Genomic DNA, 23801 nt, shown 5'->3' with positions numbered 1-23801 from the left:
CAACTTTACTGTTATTATTATCTGTATAGTAGTAGCAGTATCCATGCTGATTCCTATATAAACCCCTGAAAATGAACAAAAATTTGAAATGCAATTGTGAAGTGAGAAATAAAACGTCTGTAAATGATGGTTAATTTGGTGAAAACTTAAGTATTTTACGCACTTTTCAATACGTTTAACCGTGGAGAGTAAAATTTACCAATAGTACAGATGACAGTGAGAAAAAAAAACATCAGCAGTGACCGACTGTCCTGTACACATCAACATCATTTTCAGTCGGCACAGGTGCTGTGGTGGAGGCAGTTAACCCAACATCTGTCATACGAGTCACAAAAACCTACTGCAAACATGTCACCTGGAGAAACCAGAAGTTAAACCACCACCTCCAGGTAAGAAAGCTTCATTTAAAATCCCGTTGACATTCGTATTTATGCAGATACCTGAAAAAAACCCAGCCTGGGAACAGAGTCTTTCGCAACAATATACCATGTAGCTCGATTTTTGTTAAATTAGGATGTTTTGGGGTTTTTTGTTTTGTTTTTTAAATGATCTGTGTCGCGGTTAGTTCAAACACGTCCGTAATAACGGCAGGACAGTGAGGACTGAGGTTTTTACAACGAAGAAACTGGAAAAATTATTTTAGAAGAGAGCGTTTTACGGAGATGGACAAAGTCAAGTTACGATGGCACATAAGTGGTTGTTTAACTTGGTTAAAATCGCAAAGTTTGCTAATGGCCACTGCTGTGGTGGATGGAGATTTGTCTTAGAAGAGGAAAGTCAATGCTGCTGAATGAGAAACTGTATTGCGTTACAGAAACTAGTCAAACTGGCCCAAACTGGCCCAAACGGGACTCCGGGATTTCAACTCTCTTTTTTGGTATTTTTGAGTTACTAATTTTTATTGGTCTAGCTATCTATCTATGAAGTAAGACGGCGCGTCCATTCTTAATCAAATGGTCACAGTAACAGAGTATTTCAATCGCTGTATAAAATCAGAAATGTCAGCGATTCAGAGAAGAAAAACTAGACCTGCAGGCAGGTCTTAACGTGGTCCGAGCCCCCCACGCAATTCGCACCCGGAGGCCTGTCGAGGCGATGCGAGTCGGACCTGCGGGCCCGCGGCCGCGATGCAAGTCTCGGGCTGAGAGCAGTAAGGAGACTGGAAAACATGCCACCAAGGCTGGACTGTTTCTGAGGGGTATTCCAGAAAACACAGCTAAACTAGCCCGGTATAAAATCTGGACTCGGGGTCGAGTGAACCTGTTGCGACCTACCCCAAGTTTTGGGGTAAGCGATCCGACGGTCATGAGGGTCTTTATATGCTACGTGTAACAATTTATGCAGACTGGACTTCAACTTAAGATGAGTCTGGAAAAATTGGCTTCGCGCATTTTTTAAACTTTGTGTAACAGCGCAACCTAGTGGCCGATATGCACCTAATTTTGTAGAGAAACTCAGTGTGGCACCGCAAACTGGCCCAAGTTTTGTGTAAATCCAATGGACCTATGTAAAGATAAGACATAACTTCCTTTGTATAAGTAAAAGTTTTCCTTTATAACTTGTGCATTTTTTGGACTGTCAAAATTATTTGAATGAATTTTTAACACAAAAATCCATAGATTGTATGTTCAAAGTTTCGTGCAGATCTGACTCAGCCTAGGACGAGTTCGAAAAAGGGGGTTTTGCAAATTTTTCGCAATTTTGCGAAAAAAAAGTATAGGCTAGGAAATGGGCGTGGCCTATATCGCGAGTTTCAACAAACTTCACGAAAAGCCTGCGCATAAGCGTTTTGAATGTGTGATGTAGTATGTGGGAGTTTCTGGCCAAAACTGGCCTACCTTGATTATACCGCCACCCGCTGGCGGACGTGTGTCATTTTTGGTGCTCGACATGTCTGCACCATTCTCTACCTTCCGTGAAAGTTTCACTCACGGCCGCGGCCCCCAGCCCCTCGGGCCTGGACCCCTAAAAAGAAAACAACTAATTTACATGCTTTTCAGGAGAAAACCACGCTAACACATTCTGTAAACGCACTTGTACATTAGTTCTCTTGGATACGCTTTCTTCAAACTGCTTTTTCTTAACTTCAGCTTTAAAAGCGAATTGAACGTTTATTGACAAAGCGGTAAAGCCTCCCGTGCTGCGTCCCAACTTGTTTGCGACGTATAAACTGGGCTAGCAGGACCGGGCGGAAAGCAGCTCGTGGTTGAAGTTTTTGGGGTTGAAGTTTTCGTTGACGTTTTCTCCCGCATGCAAACTGTGTCAAGGTGAACGACAACAGCCAGCAAGGCCATAAAAGGCCTCGTGTTTACGACCCGCCGTCATCCTCAAACTTTCCATAAAGTGGAGTTTTTATGGCCTGTAGCTGGTTAATCGTTTACCCAAAGACAGGTGACAGAGGGGGACAGAAACAAGATGGACACCCAGTTCACACACACTATCCTCTTTATCTCCTTTTTTTCGCTCTATCCTCTTTCTTTATTATTCTTTTTCTCGTCTTTGTACTTAACCTAAATTCTGCGCTTCAGCTTTAGAAATGAAAACTTTGCATATTATAACATACCAGCGGCGGAACGTAACATTCACTGCATTTACTCAGCTAATTTCGAGGTACTTGTACTCTAATCGGGTATCTCCATTTCATTTCCATTTATCTACATTTCAAAGGCAAATTTTGTATTTTTTAATCCACCACATTTACTTGACAGCTATAATCACCTTTCAGTGTAATTTTTTTAATACAAAACAAGAGATCTGCTCCTAAAAACATTGTCCAGTGGACAAAACCTCAAGTTTTTATCGAGTAATTCTAGTCTGTAATTGAGTCCTGGAAGTCTTATTGTCTTTAATAAAAGAGGAAAAGTGTAACAGTGCAGTATTGCAACCTGTTTTAAATGCAGTTTTAAGTACAGGTTAATCTGCCAAACAGTGTATAGAGTAGTTGAAATTGAAAGGCTACTTGCACATGAATGCGCCTGTAATAATAATCCTATAATATGTTTGTGTGTTGGTACAACAGCATCGGAGGAGCCTTTTTGATACTTTATGAACATGTTCCAGGTTTGTAGATATTAACCAAGCAACATACAGGACTGCCACTCGTGCTTTTCACAGTGTGGCCTTGTTGTTTTTACGTTCCTGAGTTCTTCTTCCAGCACCGTGATCAACCGAGACTTCTCTCAAATGGAGCGATTTCTAAATCGCTGCACGTCCCTTCCGGTCACTGTTGGGGAACTGCTTTGTGTTTCACTGCATTTGGATCAGTCTGAACACTCAGACCCGTTTGCGGAACCTGAGCGCGTCGTCATTTACGTCCTTTGGCAACGTGCGCACGCGTGTTTTATCCTGTCTGTGCCGCTCGTAGAGTAAACATCGTCACAGCGCCTTTGTCAGACTCGCGTTGAAAAAGAGACGTTAATGGAAAGATTGTGACAGAAATAAGGAGCCCCCGATGATCTGGATCTGCTGTTGCTGTGAACAATCACTGAGCAGTCGGACCTGCTGTGGTTCCACTGCTGTAAAATACATCCATAATTATAAATATCGTAGGACGGGATGTTTGCACGGCACAGTTTCCCGGTGAACGTGAACACATCAGCAGACAGCGCATCCAGGTTTTTCACAGTCAGATCGCATTGGATTTATTATAATCATCACGCACTTTATCACTTGTTAATTACAAAAAATTTAGTTTATTCATTCACAGGAAAGCGTGAGTTCTGTTTGATGTGATCGATTATTGACCGTATCATTGTCTCAGGTGTTTGTGATTTAACTCCTGTTCTTAGTGGATGTTGCAGTCGAAAAATGTTCCATAAAGATGATGTTGTTGGTGGTTCGATGCCCGACGAAGGTTCGTGACCCAAACGTTGCTTTTTTGATAAACTTTGTGCTGATATTGTGCAGGAACTCAAATTATATTAAATATTTCATTCGTAGCTTATACGTATAATATGTAATATACGCTAATACGTATTTTCGGATTCATCAAAATTTAAAATAAAGAATAAATCAAAAACATCTGCATATATAATTCATTTTTTATAATTGTTTGTTATTTTTTGAGGGTGTTCTTTCTTTCACGTAGTGTATTGTATATTTATTATTATTATTATTATTATTATTATAACTTTCAGTGTTGTTGATGTTGTGTGGTGTGTATTTTAATTGGCCTCCATGTGAACCAAAGAAAATATTCCACCTTGGTGGAAAATAAAGTTCTATTAAGTCTATATATATTCTCTGACATATAGTTTATATATATATATATATATATATATATATATATATATATATATATATATATATATAATGAAATTATAAACAAGATGAAATTAAATCTTGTCCAAAAACTATTTTTCCTATAATTATACAAATTTATACAAAAGTGTTAATGTGTCTCACTTTATGTTGACTTTAAAAAAAATTTGGTTTAAGACCTTTGTGAGGAATAAACTTGACACTGAGTTGAAATAAATCTGAATTGAATGATCTAAAAACAAATAAAACAATAACAGAACAAACTGTGTCACAAACACATGGATTTTCTAAACTAGACGTAAAAATCTGTAACGCAGAGCAGATCATCGTTATTGTTGTCATTGTAAAAAAAACAAACATTGGATGTAAAAAAAAAGGTTAAAGGAAATGAACCTACTCTTAATTTTGAGTTAAAATTTTTGAAATTCACAAATCTTACCTTTCATGCATTTATGTAATTTCAGGTTGAAGATATGAATTAAAAAGTGAATTTCATTGCAGTAAATAGAGGAATAAATAGAAACATGTTACTGCTGATGAATAATATTTGTCGTACGGAAGCAGTTGAACCAGGGGCCGCTCACATTATGTGACATCAATATAACATCCATCAAACACTTGAAAACATAAATACTCGTGTGTGTAATGAGAATTATTGTGTCTTTTATGTGATTTTACTGCAGCAGACTTAACTAAATACTCATCAGTGTAAAACAATAAATCTCCCATAAATCCATAAAGACGAGGTTAATTCCCTCTTCAGGAGGGCAGCAGAGGGGGGATCGCTGGAGGGCGGGGTTGTCGGTTCAAATCCCCCCACCACAGTACTCGTGAGCAAGGCGGGCATTGAACCTCCCAAACGTGTGGGTGGAACACAGAGAACTGAGCGCCTTAATAAACCTGTGGATAGCGGATTTCAGAGACGTCTGGGGTCCGGGTTCTTTTTTGGTAACATTGTTTGGCATCTTTACTGCGATGAATCCAATTTATATGCATTGATTTTTGTCTTTGTTTTAAATTTGAATGTAAATTCAAATTCATCAAACTCAGCCTGCCAGTCTTCCCTCTCACTTTGACAGTTTAACAGAGCGTGAAGCTGCCGGGACACAAAATACCTGAGAAATGATACGAGAGCCTCTCAAAATGTAAAGATAATGAGCGATAATCACTTAAGATGCTACTATAGAAAAGCTCTAGGCTGAAGAAAAAACTCCGCTTCACTGTTCATACGCACAAATTAGGCCCAAAAGTTTGAAACTAGATGCAAAGTGATTTTGTTCCGACTCGTTTTTGTGCCTTTTTCATTGAAAGTCCGCGTAAATCACTGCAGACACCATCTTGAGATGGGCTAACAGCGGCCACGACGCGCGCCAACATGTCGGCCCTCCGGGTCCGGGACCACGCCCATCTCCGGACTCGACCTTCATTTTGATCTCAGCCACGCACCGGTAGAGTTTCCTGACTGTATCTGGCAAAGCCACGGCCAGAGAGAGAGAGACGTGTGAAGTCCCGCCAAAGTCCTCAAAACCGCCTCCGTGGTAGTGGGTGTCTCCAGGGCCAGATTTTGCCACATGACACACACACACACACAAACAGGCTCACAAGGTGAAAAAACAAGACCGTCCTCGCTGTATCAGCTGGTAATAATTCACCCACAGGCAATAAGGTGGCAGAGTGAGAAAGCTCCACATCAGCACTTCTCACTGCTTCTCCCAACTACACAATATTTAATGAAAGTGTTGCTGTTGATAAAACCTACTCACTGGTGAATAGACAGACTCCTGAGGGATAAAGAGCTTCCCAGACAAAACCCCAAATTTGCATTTAAATTTATATTTCACCGGTCTTTACCTTTAATTTGTAATCTGGTAGGTTTTTGACCAGTGGTAGGAAGTAGATAAGTACATTTGCACAATTGCCGTGCGGACATAATCGTTATTTCTACAAAACTGTTTGATCGCGAGTTCGACATATCAGCTCTAAAGGTTGTGTTCGCTATTTGTTCCTGCTAAAACCAAGAGGACAAAAAAAAAAAAAAAAACCTGCCATTGCGGGTTTAAAGGGTCGATTTGATCCGAAGCGAATAAGAGGCCTCAGCAGTCTGAGTTAGACGAATCAAGCGGGTGTCTTCCCCAAGGTACAGTGTTTCTAGTATCATGTTCTAGTATTACCTCTTAATGACACTGACCAGTTCTTTATTAGCTTGAGTGTCGTAAATTGACACAGTGGGACGAACCGTAGCGCCGCTTCGGTTCTGTTTTGGTTGGGGAGTCGTGATTATTTCGGTTCTGTTGCCTCGGTGGTTCCCGCAGCAGACATCTGAACACAGAATACAACCGAGGGCGTTATCAAATGCCGCGTTGCGATAACTGCTCGAACTGAGCCGCCACTAACGCCATTGTTAGAACAGGGTTTTTTCCTGCGATAAAAATCCAAGGATCTGATTGATTTGGCAACAATAAAGACACGTCCAACGTTCAACTGTAACTTTATAACTTTATGAATTTGTCCCACAAAAAACTGAAGTGTAAAAGCAAAACCTTTGCCGTTTTACGGGGGTAATGCGCCGGCTTAAAACAGTAACTTCCAGGAACAAAAGAGGCTTTTACGGTTTGGTATAAGTCGAAATTAAACAAACGAGATGTAACGTGTCAGTCGTGAGCGTTAGAGGCGCAGGTAGGTGGATTGCTGTTACCTTTGGACAGAGCCAGGCTAGCTGTTTCCCTCTGTTTCCACTCTTTGTGCTAAGCTACGCTAACCGGCCGCTGGCTGGGGCTTCAGAGCCAGGCTAGCTGTTTCCCTCTGTTTCCACTCTTTGTGCTAAGCTACGCTAACCGGCCGCTGGCTGGGGCTTCAGAGCCAGGCTAGCTGTTTCCCTCTGTTTCCACTCTTTGTGCTAAGCTACGCTAACTGGCCGCTGGCTGGGGCTTCATATTCTCACCGCACAAACAGTGCGGTGAGTGTGAATATCCGACTCTCGGCAAGAGAGTGTATTTTCCAAAATGACAATCTATGCCTGTAAGAGCTTTTTAAGTCATAAAGATTTCTTTGTGCGCACAGAGACAAACTAAAACTCCCATGAAAAAAACTACAAAAATGGCAGCGCGGGTACTTCTGTCATCCTCACTTGGTTCCGTCTGGGCCGATAAAACTCGTCCCCAGTGTTCAGTCCTCTCTTTCCCACTGTTACTGCAGACATGTGAACTAACCACGACCCTGCAGCCGTTACGTTTACGCTGCGTTCGCGACCTATCGGAGTTATCGTAATTATCGGCTTTCCAATTTGCGACAGGCAGACTCCGATTTTTCTGAAAGCTCCGATATATCCGACTTGGCGGATATTAATACAGAAGCACCTCACGTCAGCTAAAGACCATTGTTCAACGAAATCAAACCCGCGTTTAAAGGACATGGTGTTATATTGTCAACGGTCTCGACCTGTCAGGTATCACGGGCACCTACAACCCGCTAACGTGAATCTGTCCCATTTCCTACCAACCATCCCACGTCACCTGACATCTAGGGCTTACGGGAAATGGCGTCTGTTAAAGGCCACAAACAAAGATAGATATTGGATAATAGATATTAGATTGCTTAAAACAAAACAAAACACAAAAAATAAAATACCTTCTTTATCCAAACACATGAAGCGAGCCACACATCGCACTGTTGAGGAAGTTAGTTTGGGCTTTACATCGACTTTAAACCAACCCCGTCCCTGAGAAATTAAGTTTATACGCAACTAATTTTCAACGGAAAATATGTTTTTGTAGAAAACGTTATTGGGGCCAGATCCCGTTTTCTATCGACATAACGAGGAAATTTGTTAATTTATGTATTTAACAAGTTACAGATGCGTTGATACTGGACGTGTCGGTCAAATGTTCACAGACGACGTGTTTGTTTTCCTCCATAAACATCTGATCCACCTGTAGCGAGTCCAGCATCGTTAAACTGGTTTGTGGTTCTGTTCAGACTCCCACAGCACCTGGTTCAGGTTCTGGAGAGATCCTGGTCTGGTTTAATACGGAAGACGTTCACAGAGACTTCAGACCCAACCTGTTTATTTACACTGAACCAAAACCTCCGTCCTTCCCGAACCTCAGCCAAAGAGCTGCCGTAGCCTGGACGGGAACCAGGGACGGGACTCTGGATTTGGACCCCGGGGCCGCCAGCGATTACATTTCCTACGAAACATATTTGCTGTTGCAGTTTAGTTTTACATAAAGGTCATTTCTAGGAGGCAGTGTGAACAAATCAAGAGCAGAATGACCTTCCTCAGGTGAATCATTCAATTTGATTCCCTTCCAGACAGACTACGCCTCCCTCTCACGTTACTTTCGGTTCAGGTGAGGACGCTGCCGCGTGACCTTCAGGTGACCTCCCTGTGGGCGCGCGCGTGTGTGTGCGTGTGTGTTTTCTGCATCTCGGCAGGACGCTTCTTTGATTGATCAGTTTTCTTCTATAAATTGATTTTAGTTTGACTCGCAGTTCTTTTACTTTGTTATTTTTTGATTTTTGATTTTTGGTTTTTGGTTTTTGATTTTTGATTTTTGATTTTTGATTTTTGATTTTTGATTTTTTTTTTAATCGGCTGTTACTGAAGCAGACGGGAGCTTGAATTTATAGCAGCAACACATGTGATCTGAAGTTTAAAAAATCTCTTTGTTGTTGGTTTATATGCATTAAAACGTCTCTAAATTATACATGACACATTCAGGTGTTAGGATGTTGAGTCATTTAAGTTCATATCGTAACACCATCATTTTTTTATTATTATTTATCTTATTTTTTAATTATAAATGTTCTAACAAGCATTAGGATCAACAGCAAAAGACTGAGGGAAATTGGGCGTTTTATTGTTATTATTTTTATTATCATTATTATTATTAGTCTAATATAATGTGCTTCACATGAGATGGAGAAATTCCCTAGAACAACATTTTAAAACAAACTAAAACAGGAAAAAATTAATTCAAAGAAATAATGAGCAGGAGATTCAGTTACAGTTCAGAGATATGACTTAATCTCTGCACTTTCTTTTATAAATTCTGGGGCTCGTTTTGGGGCATTTTTGTCTATTTGCATTTTAATTCGTGTTTTTATCGAATATTCCTCTGTTTTTTTTTCTTTTTTTATTATTATTCGTTATTTTAATACATTTATTTGCTGTTTGAAATGCAATTAAATGTTTTGATCAAATCCTATTCCGTTCCAGTTGCCTTTTGTGTGTTTGTTTCTTTTCCCTATTTTATCAATCGTAGACAAAGAGGTAAAATAACGTTTCCAACGAGTTGATTATTTTCATCAATCTGCCTTTGAAAGACTCAAATTTCAATTTATTTTATTTTATTATTCAGCTGTTTTTAAGGCAGACAGGAGATATTATTATTAATCTAGTATAGAAAATAAATACTTCCTAATCAGGGGGTGAGTGAACTTTACTTTACGACTTTAATTTTATTGTCTCACAGTAGGTAAAACACAGAACATAAAAAACTACATAAAAAATAACAAAGTATGTGAAAGCAGTTATTGGAATTATTATTGCAGAAGCATTAAAGTGAAAACAGCATTTTACTGTCGTTGTGCTTTAATCATATCGGTGCTTTGTGTTTTATAAAACTCCTCGTAAATGGTTTTTATGGAATTTGTATAGTAAAGCTGTGACATAAATAAAGTGCAGTAAAAACTACAATATATCTCTCTGACATGTGGTAAAGTAGAAGAATAAAGTCGTAAAAAAATGGGAGAATAAACTACAAGTAACTTCGTTACGTTCCGCCACGGATTTAATCGTAGAAACTCTGGATCAATTAAAACGAAACCTAACTCGGGAAAATAAATCAAAATGAACGTTTCTCATCCGTCAGATGCAAACTGATGATGTTAAACGAGAAAATATGCTTCGACTCTGAATTTGATTATTTTTCATCCTTTTAAAGTTTGTTTTTGCAGAAACAATTCCTGCCTAATATTAGAATTAAAAACAGCATGTGGAAATTTTAAGGAGTTTTAAGGCCACTTAAGGGGGACGTGTTTCCCATTGCCTGCATTATACTTAATATGTGACCAAGAAGCAATAACAACTTTTGTTTCATTATTTATTCATTATTTCTAATTAAACTAATATATGGTATAAAAGAGGCAGATTGAAAACACCTCATCTCTATAATTCCCAATATAAACGTGTCATTTTTTTTAGCTTGAGAAGAGCTGGGATTGGATTTAAAACGTGGAAACGCATTGATTGGCGTTGAATTTCAGCCTGAACTGAGTCAGAGAGAAAATATCAGGTATTTCATCCGGATATCGGATCAAAAAGACGATACGTCGCTTTTGAGTCAAATGAAAATGAACCTGTTTCCAGTTTCCCAGGATTCCCAACCTTCAGACGCGGACTGGTGAAAACAAACCAGTGGTGACTTGTCTCTCTTCTTTTTTTTTTTAAATCGCTTAAAGCTCGTTTGTGCAGAAACATTTCTCTGCGGACTGGACAGTGTCGGAAAAGTCGAGGAGCTGTGACTCCGGGAGGATCCACGCTTGACGCCTGGGTCGCGGACACGCGGCCGGTGAGTGCAGCGAGCGGCCGGACCCGGACAGAGGACGGATGTGACGACGAGCAGACACGGAATGAACGGATGAACCTGCCGCCCCCCTGACTGACGACATGTTAGCCCCTTTTCTCGTCTCTTTACCGTCATTTGTACGTTTGGCTCTTTTCCTTTGATGGCAGCCTTTGAAATGCAGCAGCGGACTGTCATGCAAATCCAGGCCGATGGGAAGAGACTGCAGACCGGGGGGGGTGGATCGGGTCGGGCAACCTGCACCGTGACCTGTGGGCTCCACTTTTCTTTTTCTTTTGCATTATTCGTCTTTGGGTTTAACTCAGTGGATAAAACGCATTTAGAAACGTGTGCGTTGCGAGGATCGTGTTGACGACGATGAGGACGAAGTGGAGGCGAGGTGACGAAGAAGAAGAGGGAGAGCGAGGCAGGCGGTGCGGGAGAGACGGAGGGGGGAGGGGAGGGGGGGAGATAAGAGCAATAAAAGTGCCCATGTGACCGCAGCAGTTTTTAACGGGCAGCTGATGGAGAAACCATAGAGAGAGAGAGAGGACAGGTGGAGGTGTGGACAGGTAGAGAGAGAGAGAGAGAGAGAGCATACTCCCAGAAGCTCGCTTTACCTGTTGACCAGGTGAGAGACGAGAGGAGAGAGCGAGGCAGGCTGGATCCGCAGTATGCTGAGGGAGTCCCCTCACCTGGAAAGATGTACGTGAGTTACCTGCAGCTGGACAAGGACCCCGGCATGTACCCCCACCAGAACCCGGTGTCCCGCCACCCGGGCCTCAGCCTCAGCCCGCAGAACTTCCCGGTCCCCGCCCCGCCGCAGTACTCGGACTTCGGCTACCACCACCACCACGGCATCAACAACGACCCGCACCCGGCCCAGCAGGCCGGGCCGGGCGGCGGCGGCTGGAGCCCGGCGTACCCGCCTCCTCCTCCTCCGCCCACGCGGGACGACTGGTCGTCCCACCACTACAGCCACACGGCCGCCGCCGCCGCCGCCGCCGCGGCAGCCGCGGCCGCCGCGGCCGGGGGGCCTCCCGCGACGTCCACCATGCCCGGCGTCGTGGGTCCCAGCCTGGGGTTCAGCCCCCCGGAGTTCCCCGGGCAGCTGCCCGCGTCCCTGAACGCGTCGGCGGGGCAGCTGTCCCCCGGCTCCCCGCAGAGGAGGAACCCGTACGACTGGATACGACGCACCTCCGCGCCGCCCTCCAACCCAAGTAAGACCCGGGCGACGCTTGTCACCGTGTTTTCCTCCCGCAGGAACGAGGCTGAGAATATTCACATGGTATTTTTAAATGCTGCCCGATTGGTCACGGGCCCGTTTCCTCCTCATCTTGGCGATACTGGTGTAATATTCCTTTCTCTTTCCATTAACTGTTCCCATCATGCTGCGGCCTCCGCGGGCCCGTTCGGCGTCTCCTCCGTCTCCTTCTCCTCCTGCGGCTTCGCGTGAATTTCCCGCCGTGGCCGCGGCTTTCGGTGGGTCGACGGTCGACCCAAGCTGACCCCCGGCCGCCTGCTTAGCATTTCAGCGCGATACTCAAATGTCTGTAGATTTGGCCTCGGAGCGCAGATAAGGCCGGTCGCCTGACGGGAGCCGGGCGGCGGGTTCATTTTAACCGACGACGTGAGCGAGACGCAGCGCGCGTTCACGGTCTGCGCCTGTCGATGGTCCTGGAAACAGATGAAACCAGACGAAAACAACCAGATGAAAACTGATGAAACCAGATGAAATGGAACCAAATGCGCGACTCTTCCAGCCGAGACCGGAGGTCGAGCGTCCGGGGAAACACGGCTCGGGGCCTTAAACCGGGCTGATTCGGGGCTGATCTTTACTGAGAAAACTTCACACTTCTACCGGGGAGACGGGAATATTTTCTACCTGCGATTTAAAGAGAATTAAGGGAAGAAATCGTAAAAAAAAAAAAAAAAGATAATAAGCTGAAAGAAGCCCTTTATGTTGACATCCAATGTAAAACTTTCTCTCTGTGTCCAACGACAACATCATAATAAGACTAATAATAATAATAAGACTAATAACAGATGATGATAGACTGACAGACGCAGGTCTGGGCCGCTCTCGAGGCCTAAATGTGAATTTTCTGAGCCTTAAATTCAGTTTCCTCGGTAACACTTTTCCCTTTTGTCTTTTTAATGAATATTTATGGAGATATTTTTTGTTTTTGTTTTTGTTTTTGTTTTTTGTTTTGTGTGTGTGTGTGTGTGTGTGTGTGTGTGTGTGTGTGTGTGTGTGTGTGGGGGGTCCATATGAGTGGATATTTTCTGGCTCTACTGTCGCCTTGAAGACTTAAACTTGATTTTCAGATCGTCTCAACACCACAAACCTTAAATCCAGTCCTCGCTGTCCCCCTTTCTCACTACTTCTTTATTTCATATTGTTGCCTTTTTAATGAATATTTATCGAGTTTTCTTCCATTTTTTTAACCGAATGCTGGATCTGCGTGTTATTATTACTATTATTATTATCATCATTATTATTTTTATTATTATCATCATTATTATTTTTATTATTATCATCATTATTATTTTTATTATTATCATCATTATTATTTTTATTATTATCATCATTATTATTTTTATTATTATCATCATGATCATTATCACATCTGTCCTGATTTTAAAGCACCTCGATGAAAACGTCTGAATTCCGGCTCTTTTGGACTCATCCACTCATTATCGATATCTTCGCTGCCACGACCGGTTGGCATGTGCCGACATTCGCCGCTGTCACGACCGATCCTGTCTTTTCTCCGCCTCCCGGGGGGAAACGTTCCCACCGCGTCCCGTCGCCGGATCAAACGCGCGAAGCCGCGGCGGAGGCGGTTTGAAGCCGTTGAGATGTAAATGCGCCCCCTCGCCCCCGGCTGGACGTGACTCCGGGCGGCCGAGCTCGCCTTTGTCCTCCGCTTGTCTCGGGGCGGAGGAGACAGGAGTTTACAAGTCGGTTCCCACTTTGAAGTGAGAAGTGTGACCTCGGAGTGTTTCTCTCGACTCTCGAGTTCTCGAGCTTCGCCCGGAATTTACACGACAAGGCGCAGACATGCGGGGCCTCGTGACCACGGCCGGATTCGCCCCCTGAGAGGGGCCCCGGGGCCCCTCGCTGACCCCGCGCCCCGCCCCGCCCCGCCCCGCACGTCCGTGTCACTATTCACGGTTTAGTCAGAGCTTTTTAATACCGCACCAGTCAAAATACAACTCGACAGCCTTTCCGCGCTCAAACCGCCAAAAGAAGGAAGAATGTGAATAATCGGCTGCTGATGATAACATACATCGGGCCCTGTATTATAAAACCTGTTTTATCGACATTTATTACACGTTTTTGTCACTTCTCTCCACCCGTAGCCGCTCGGAAGCGTAAGAAAAGGGGAAAGAAGTGGATTAACAAATCAAAAAATGAATTGGAGTTTTTGCTGAGACCGACGTTGCCCACAAGTCCATGAGCTTTTTAGCTACTGTGGCTACCGACAATAATTATAACGTGATTTAACAGCCCCGCAGAGAAGAGACTGAACGGCCTCCCACAGCACCGTCCGCTGTCGCACTAGTCTCGCTGTTCGTTTACGGACGTATAACAGCTCGCGGTCACATGCAGGAAGAGTTACGACGTTATTGGTTACAGCATGCGAGAAAACATATCCAAGACTCCTGTAAAATGAAAGTTAAGACTTCAAGGTAGTTTGTAAGACCTTTCCTGAGGGGAACTGGATTCGGTGTTTTTAAGACTTTTCACGCCCCACAGATACCCCGATATTTCCCCAGAGACCGACCAGGACTCTAGAGCTGAAATGTGACTTTTTTTTTTTTTTTTTTTAAGCAAATAAGTCTCAAATTCACTGGTACCAGCTTCTGAAATGTGAATATTTGCCAGTTTCCCAGATTTCAGATGTATTGATATCGAAAATAACTGTATTATGATAATAATACGACCCTGCCGGGGGTTTTCTGTCTATCAGTTACTTGACAAACAGAAACAATTAAAGCAATTTGATAAAACACAACTTTACAACAAACAAGCTCAATGTAAAGTAAATCGGTTCAGGTCTTCCAACTGGATTTTGGTAGAGTCCCTCTGTGTTTTACTGCAGCTTCTCCGCTTCAGTCGTGCCTTGCGATGTGGGACGACGCCGTCCATCAACAGTTCGCTCAAAAATCGGGCTAGTTTGGTTGACTGTGCTTCTTTTCTGCTGTGAGCATGCTACAGACTATTTCCATGTTTGCATCCATAGACGGGTTATGACAAAATGGGCCCCTGGGTATAGACTGGTAAAAGCCCCCCCCACCGATACAGGACCCCCAGACTGAAAGAGAACCACTGTCTTCATGGTCATTTTGGGTCTCTTAACTGAACTCTGTGATTTTCAAACAAGAAAACTCTGCATGTTTCTTCATACGGAGGCTCTGGCCCAGGGGCCCCCTGGTCTCACGGGCCCCTGGACCTGTGCCTGTTGGACCCATGAAGTAATCCAGCCATGTTTACATCACATAGGATGGATTTTAGAACTGGGAACGGTCGATTCAAGGTGGTTTTATGAGTGCTGGGTTGGTCTTGTGGGTTAAAAATATCTATCCATCTGTCATCTATCTATCTACCTGTCTATCTGTCCGTCAGATATGCGAAGAGTCTTCATGAAGAACTGAGTTTCCCTGCTGTAATTATGAGCTCTGCTAAACTGATAATTACTGTTCAGTGACTCCTGTAAACGGGGAACCAGAACCAGGATTTGGGTTTTAGACTTTTAACAACCTGCGGAGAACTTTGCAAATACGCTTAAATTAAACACGATGGCTTTTTAAAGGCTGATTCTGATATGTTTTAGAGTATATGAATAATTTAATTTGACAGTTATAGGTCAAATTATGGAGTAAAATTAAGGGATTTTGTATTTTTCTTTTGAAACAGCATTTAGACAATCATACTGACAGAATGTATAGAAAATAAAACCTTTCAACAGTTAAATTAATATAGAAACTGTGGGAAAGAACATTTTACAGACTTTTTTGACTTTGTTTGAACTCAGTTTTTCTAAAATCCCGGCTCACAGGTAAACATTACTTCACTTTATAGGACTAGTTTTTAAGGTTGTTGGAGTTTCTTCTCATTTCAGATCAGTTTGTAAAAATGATTTTCCCCATGCAATGCAGAGAAAAAGGGATTAAAATAACCCCTGCACAACAACAGTAATAATCAGACAAGCTCATTTTCAGTGTTCCCCCGTGTCAACCGTGTGGATGAATTAATCCGGCAAAACGCACCGCATTCAGCAACTAACCGTCCTGTCATTCTGTGCGTGTTCACCCTGGGATATTATGAAACAGGCAGCAGCATTCACTCTCTAATAAAACCAGACGATGGGCGAGGCCAGAGGTAATTAATGAAGGGTTCAGTAACAAAATCGGCCTTAAAATCCATCAGCCGTGCAGCCAGAAAACAGCAGTGTTATCAGGTTGGGCTAGTTTTCATTTAATGGGGTGGGTAAAAAAAAAAATGTTTTTAGCTGGTTTTTCTAATCTGGGCAGTTTCCACCCATGAAAAGTTGGGTTTTATTCCAATAAATCTGCCCCTGACAGGCCACTGTTTATGTACACACACATATATATATATATATATATATATATAAACCTTAACTTGGCTCTGTCCAAAGTTTGCAAATGCAGACATAAATTATTTCTTTAGGTTGTCGTGGCCCCAAAAGGCCACTGAACTAGTAGCGGTGACTGAAACACAGCTGTACTTCAGTATGCGTGTATTAAAACCAGAAAGCAGTGGTGGGTAAACCTCTCTCTCTCTCTCCGGGGACAGAGTGAAGAGCTTTTTGATTTACGCTCCTTCATTAGCGTCTGGTCTCTCTCAGCTCTTCATCTGTCGATGGAGAATCAAACTGTTGGCTTTTACCCTCCGACAAATGGAGCAGAAACTCTACAGTTCAGACAGATGTTCCCCCGAAACTAAAATGTTTGAGTTTTAATTTGCCCCGGTGACCGATTATGGGACAGACAGACGGTGTGTGTGTGTGAGAGAGACATCACTTATTTAACCGTTGTGTGTTTAGTGTTAATATTGAATCAGACCGTGTTAAAGAGAGCTGACAGCCTTTTAATTAACTTTAACACAACCATCTGTGTGTTTAAAATGTACCTCCCCAAATGTCTGCACTCATAGACAAATGGATTGTTGAGTGTTTGTGCATATTTCTGCCATCACAACTGGATCTGCGGAAGTTTTTAAATAAAAATATATATCTCTTCTTTCATTAGTTTCCTCAGGTGTTAGTTTGTGTTTGGCAATGTTTTATTTTCTGTTTTGTTTTTGTTTTTTTTTTCCTTCCACTTTAGTTCTCACGTGGCAGGCCAATATCTCAACCCTGCCCCCTAGGAATTAAAATTCATATACTACTAATTTGTTTTTCTCGATTACGCCGTTGTGACAAACATTATCGCCCGGATATTGTTTTATTTATGTTGGCAGTGTTGTTTGAGTGAATGAGGCGCTAAAGGTATGTACGACACAGTTGTAGTAGGGCTGTGGTGGATGAAGTATTCAGATGCTTTACTGAAGTATTAAATGTATTACTAATGTATTAAAAGTAAAAGTACTCAATGTTATTTAATTTTGGTTTTTTGCACGAAAAAAGAGCAACATACTTATACTTAATCGATTACTCGACTTATCATTTAAGCTCTACTTGTATATACCGTAATGTTCGGTAGTTTAGATTATAAAAGAGCGTCATATTACCCATGACCCTTGGTGCCGTTGCTATGGAGAGGAAACCAGTCTTTGTCATTACAGTTGTTGACAACAGCGCTGTGTTTTCAGTTTACTGAACACCGTAATCTTTTGCTCTCGCTCGCCATTAACAGCTCAAGTAAAAAGAATTTTAGGCTCGGCGATTGGGAGACGTAGCTAAGTTCTCCACTGATAATTTTATGCCCACAAGCATTAACTTTCAACTCCCTGGTTGGACCTCAACATCGGGGCCCGCCCTATAGACGCGAATGTCGGTTACACCACTGGTCAGGCGAATGCCACATGACTGAGTGCTGACATTACACCGTTGGTCGTTGCTCTTTCAAAAATGGCACAAACACTTTCTATTGCGTCATCGGGGGGGGGGCGTTTACAGGCAGTGTTGCCATGGTAGTGCCTTTGCTGCTAGATTTACCGACCTTTCAGAGCCCTTTAGCGTCTTTTCTTCATAAAAGCACCTAGCGACAACTCTAACGACTTTTTGGACAAACCTTAGCTACTTTCTTTAGAAGACAGTCGCCATTAATCCGGTGAATGCGAGGTCGGCCTTTCCCTCCGCAGGCACACCTCTGTATGCATGTCATTCAATTAACGCCACTGCAGCTGACAGAGACGTGAACGAGCTTCTAACTTTCTCTCTGTCTGATCATTTTACAGGTAAATTTACCTGAAATCTCAGAACGGCCGTTGTCTTTAACTTAAGTGTCTGGTGACTCTCTCAGACGACGTCGTGGTTATAAAACCAGGATTTTAGCAGCAGTGCAGCAGCGTGGAAGTGACTGCTGGTTAACATGTCGTCTCAATGGGCCGCGTTTCAGTCACTGTTCCATACTTGTTCCGTTGTCTGACAACAGAAACAGAAAAACACGTAAATGAGAACAGCTTGTTAACAAAGAACCGGGACGGTTCCATGCCAATCCAAAACCGAACAAGAGCTCCAACTATGAGCCACGTAACTTTTTCCACGGGAAAAATAACAGAGAAATTTACGTCAGGAACCAGGGTTGTCCGAATTATCTCCTAAAACATTCATCATAAAACATTTCTCCACGCTGTACAACAGTATCGCATCTACGATTCCGATCTACCATTTTGTGTGAATTTCCTTCTTTATCAAATGGAACTATTCCAAATGTCTTGTGCGTGATATTAGACATATTTATCCAAATTTTCTGGCTGGAGTTTCAAACAAAGCTCGGTGAGTTTTAAAGACAGCCTTTGCTCCTGTGTGTTAAAAAAAGTTTAGTGCTTCGATGGACATTTGAGCAGCTCATTCATTCAGTTTCAGCAGCCGGACCCAATGACGATGTAGATTTTTAACAGTGATGCGTGAACACTGAAGCCATGGATCTATAAAGGCAGAGAGGGCTCAGTTTATGCAAATCCAGCCGAGGCAGTTTGTCTATTTGAATACAGGAGCCATGGTGAGAACACAGAGCTCCGTCGGTCTGAACGGGCACCGACAGCAGTTTATGTGAGCAGTTTATAACACATAATATAAAATACTACAGCTCCATACGCTTCATTCGAATTTTTTACACACTAACAGTTGGTGTGATTTTGTGCGGTTGAAGTGAGATCATTAAACACGGAGGTGTCAGCAAGTGAAGACATAAAGTTAACTAACTGAATGATTGATGACCAGGAGCGATCGCACTGGATCCCCCGTCAGCTCTATTCCCTGCTGAAGTGCCCCTGAGCAAGGTGCTGACCGCATCTGTGAGTTGCAGTACACGAAAACTAAAAACAAAAATGCTAAAAAAAAAAACAAACCAGTGTGAAAGGACATGAGTAAAATTACTAAAAGGTATATTGACAGCAATAGTTCAATTAGAGTTGTTTAGCAACTGTGACTTGGCAGGTCAGTCAAGAGTTCTTATATTTCATATATATATTGTCTATAGGTATTAATGTTCTCATCTAACATAATCTCAGCAAGACAGGGATTAAACATATTTCCTTAAATGTCAAACTACTTCGTAAAAACATGGTAGAAAAATAAAGAGTTTACTCCACTGTTTTTTCTCACATCCATAAAGTTTGGGGAATTGTGATGGACAGAGGAAAGATCAATAAGATCCTAAAACGCTGGCTCCTACATTTCCTGTAAGACAACTGGACAGTGCCTCTTGATTAGACCTTCCCCGCCTTGTCCGTCAAACACACAATACACCTCCCGCTTGTAACGTCTGTAAGAGTGCGCCCGCGTTAAGACGCTTAAATCTGTGGACGCATCCTCCTCTCCCTGTTTCAGGCCTAGGTCCAAAGTGAAGTGGTCTCCCCACAACCCCAACCCAAAACGGCCTCCCGCGTGTGTAGATCTGAAAACAACCGGCTTAGTGTTTCAGTGTGCGCGGAGAAAGATCTCCTTTCAGTCAGCCCAGCGATGCTCAGTGGCTGTTGTACAGTAAAGTTTGTTGGGGTTGTTTTGGGCATTTTTTCCTTCATTTGATAGCAGCGCCACAGATGAAGTCGGGAAACGCACCCTAACCATTAGGCTGCGAGGTCAGTCTGGCGGTAAAGGCGAGACGACAACCTTTAGTCGCCCCTGAGTTTCACTGTGATCGTTCATTTTAATGCCAATATGGCCGAACACACAGCAGATTTATGTGGATGTTGCGGTTTATGAAAACATCTATTCATTAGTTGTGCTGCAGCTTGGGAATGACTGCTGGTTAACATGTAGTGTTTATGGGCACAATCTCATACTGGTTCAGTATGAAACAAAACTAAGATATTAAATAAGAACAACTATATGGTGAGTTCAGCTAAAAAAAAAAAAAAATATATATATATATATATATATATATATATATATATATACACCTGCTGTTTTGTTGATTGTCAACTGGCAAGAAGACAAAGAAACGATCACTGTGACATTATTAGGGTTATTTTCTCGGACTCCATAGTGATTCAACTGTCACAACTTACCTTCGAGGAGTAAATAGATCTTCGTGTGTAAAATCAGTGGAACGCCCCTTTAATTTTACAGTGAACATTTCAGTCATGCAGATTTCAGCTTTAGGTGTAACTGTATTTCGTTAACCTGCTAATGTTTCTGTGTTTTACAGACGGAAAGACGCGGACCAAAGACAAGTACCGGGTGGTCTACACCGACCACCAGCGGCTGGAGCTGGAGAAGGAGTTTCACTACAGCAAATACATCACCATCAGGAGGAAGGCCGAGCTCGCCACGGCGCTCAGCCTGTCAGAGAGACAGGTACCACAACACGCAAACGCTTAAAGAAAACCTTGTTGATGATCAGGGTTATTGATTTTAAGCTGGGTGCTTCCTCACAGATCCAGTAGCGTGGCTCTGTTTTTACATTGAATCTGCTCCAGCTCCTCCAACCAGCTTTAAATTAACAAGATCTTGAAATTGAAAAATACACAGTACGTATATGTAGTCAACCCTGTCTCCTAGACGTCATGGGAGGAAGCTTGAATGCGACCGGTTCCATTTCAACATAAAGAGGAAATGTTCTTAATTTACACACTTGGCAAATCACAAGTCTGTCGATACTGAATGTATCAGTCAAATGTTCACAGACGACGTGTTTGTTTTCCTCCAAAACATCTGATCCTGCAGCACAACATCAACCTGTTGTGAGTCCAGCATAGTTAAACTGGTTTATGGTTCTGTTCAGACTCTCCCAGCACCTGGTTCAGGTTCAGGAAAGACCCTGGTCTGGTTTAATACAGAAAACGTTCACACCGACTTCAGACAGAACCCTGTTTATTTACATTGAAGCAAATCCACCATCTTTCCCGAACCTGAACAGCAGACAGGTCTCTGGATGCGAATTCTGGTCTTCAACAGTCCTGGACTTAGTATGCCACCATCCACCCCGACCACCGTCTAATGAATCCATTGCCATTAACAAATGTAATAATAAATGAACATTAATCCAGCCTGGGATTAGATTTCCACTACAGCGTAACTGTGATGGATAATTTAGTGATAACTAACCTCTAGGAGCCAGGACTGATTTAGTAAACGTGCAGAAACACAAATGCGGTTCTGGTAAAAGACGCGTTTTCCTGAATCCTGCAGGTATCTGGTTACTGTAGATGCACGATGTTGGTATTCAAATGATTTTGAATTAATAGAAATCTGGTTAGTCTAGAAACATGATGTCAATACTCATACGATTCCCACGTTTTGTCCTGCTCCAGGTGAAGATCTGGTTCCAGAACCGCCGGGCAAAGGAACGCAAGATCAACAAGAAGAAGCTCCAGCAGCCGGCCTCCTCCACGACCACGCCCACCCCTCCCACCGGCAGCAACGGCAGCGGAGGGGGAGGAGGAGGAGGAGGGGGCCTCCACGGAAACGGCGGAAGCAGCGTCACCATGGTGACGAGCAGCAGCGGCAGCAACGGGCTGGGGCCCCCCTCATCCCTGCCTTTAAACATCAAGGAGGAGTACTGAGGAGGAGGAGGATGTTTCATTGGACGCCGATGTCGGGGATCTGGACTAAGAATTCTCCCCTTCGGACTGAAAAACCTTTTGCATCACATCCCACCTCTCTGCTCAACCTCTTAAAGCTAAAGCTCGTTGAAGTTTTGAGAAAAAGTCAACGGGCAACGTCGCCAGAAACAGTACTTCTTCTCCCACCAGACCTTCGGTGCAGATAGTTCCTGATTAAGATTAGATCTTCGCTTGCTGGGGTGTCGGCAGGTGAAAACAGCCTGCAGAGGGAAGTTCGGCCTGTTTTAACAGTTAAGCGAGAGACTCCGGAGTTTGATTGGAGTTCGGAAAAAATTAGGGGAAAAAGTTGTACTTTGAGCTGTCAGATGAAAATATTTTATCTCCTGAACTATCTCCATTACTGCAAACTCTTGTTGTTTGTCCAAACTTTGTTCAAATTCCTAGAACTTTATGTTTCAGTTCTACCGGAGATCCCAAAGTTTCCAATGGTTCCAAACATATCAGGCTGAACAAAATGAAGCATAAAACATGCGGAATATTTCCATTTGATGGAAAGATGCAGCCGTAAAAACATGGAGTCTAGGGTTTGAATATTTCACGCCGCGCAAACATGATTAATTTCAATAAAGACCTGCAACAATCAGATACAGAATATTTATGATACTGTTAGACAGTGTGGAAAATATGTTTGTTTTTTTTTGAAACGCTAAAGCTACTTAAAAAAGGGAATTTTTCATGATAACTCCAGTTTCTAGAGCTTAATGATGGTGCTTTTTTAAAAAGTATGTTCTCCCGCTTCATCAACAAATGTTTTCTCGACCCACAGACGGTAATGAAATCCTGTTATTTGAAGATAAAACATCAAAAGTGGACTTGCGGTGTTGTAACACTGCTTGTGTGTGCGATCCACTGCTGCTGACGAGTGTGCGATCAGGAACAACAACTAAGCCCCAAACTCTGTATAAATGTAGCAGCTTTTGTGTTCCCCTTTCAAATTTTTCTTTAATTGTTACTGAACGTAGAAACTCTCCTGCATAATGTACAATCTCACAGGTTTATGTTGTGGCCATCAGTTTTAATTACTTCAACTTTGTCAGTTTGGTGGACAAGCCTTAATACTACATTACAGCGACCCAGTGAGTACTTCTGCTGATAATACTATTGTACTTAAGTAAAATTTTGAATGCAAGACTTTTACTTGTAATGGAGTATTTTTACGAAGCTGTAGTAATACTTTAACTCAAGTAAAGGATGTGAATACTTCTTCCACCACTGGCAGCTTCGAACTTCACAAATAATTGTCGCTCCTACTGCAAGTTGCAGATAAATTTGGGAGTCCTACTCACGCATTAGCGGCAATTTTTGTGTTCGTTTTGATTAACGAAACGTCCAAATGAGCGAGAGGGAACGACTCCGGGTTGCAAAAGTCATAGATCTGACGGCTGAGCAGAAAAAATAACATCATCTGCAGAGAAAATCAGTCGGACAGATCAGTCTGATCACTTCCCACGAAGAAACAGAAAGAGACTGTGGCCGGTTCTGCTGCGACGGACAGAAGCACAGTGCTGACGACCTCCAGATGACCCCGATCTCTCGGCTTTTATAGAGCTGTGTGGGGGGGGGGGCATTTCGGGTGCGCCTGGTTCTGGAGGTAAAAACCCCGTTCATTCTCCTGCCAGACAATGTTTGGCGACTCACAGTTTCAGCTCTTCTGCGGCTTGGATGGACACGAAACTCTCCTGCTTAAATCGTTAGAGCCAAGGATGAACAAC

At 42.8% G+C, this 23801-nt stretch overlaps 1 protein-coding gene across 1 annotated transcript; it reads left to right on the top strand.

The window, feature by feature from the left end:
* Positions 1-11529: 11529 nt before the first annotated feature.
* cdx1b (caudal type homeobox 1 b) lies at positions 11530-22029 on the top strand. Its single transcript, XM_040150409.1, has 3 exons — positions 11530-12046; positions 20673-20821; positions 21778-22029. Exons 1-3 carry the CDS (start codon positions 11530-11532, stop codon positions 22027-22029), a joined length of 918 nt encoding a protein of 305 aa, XP_040006343.1.
* Positions 22030-23801: the final 1772 nt, after the last annotated feature.

This window comes from Xiphias gladius, chromosome 17, assembly GCF_016859285.1.
Source record: "Xiphias gladius isolate SHS-SW01 ecotype Sanya breed wild chromosome 17, ASM1685928v1, whole genome shotgun sequence".
NCBI lineage: Eukaryota > Metazoa > Chordata > Actinopteri > Istiophoriformes > Xiphiidae > Xiphias > Xiphias gladius.
The sequence above is the reverse complement of the archived record's forward strand: the minus strand, read 5'-3'. Positions and strand labels throughout refer to the sequence as shown.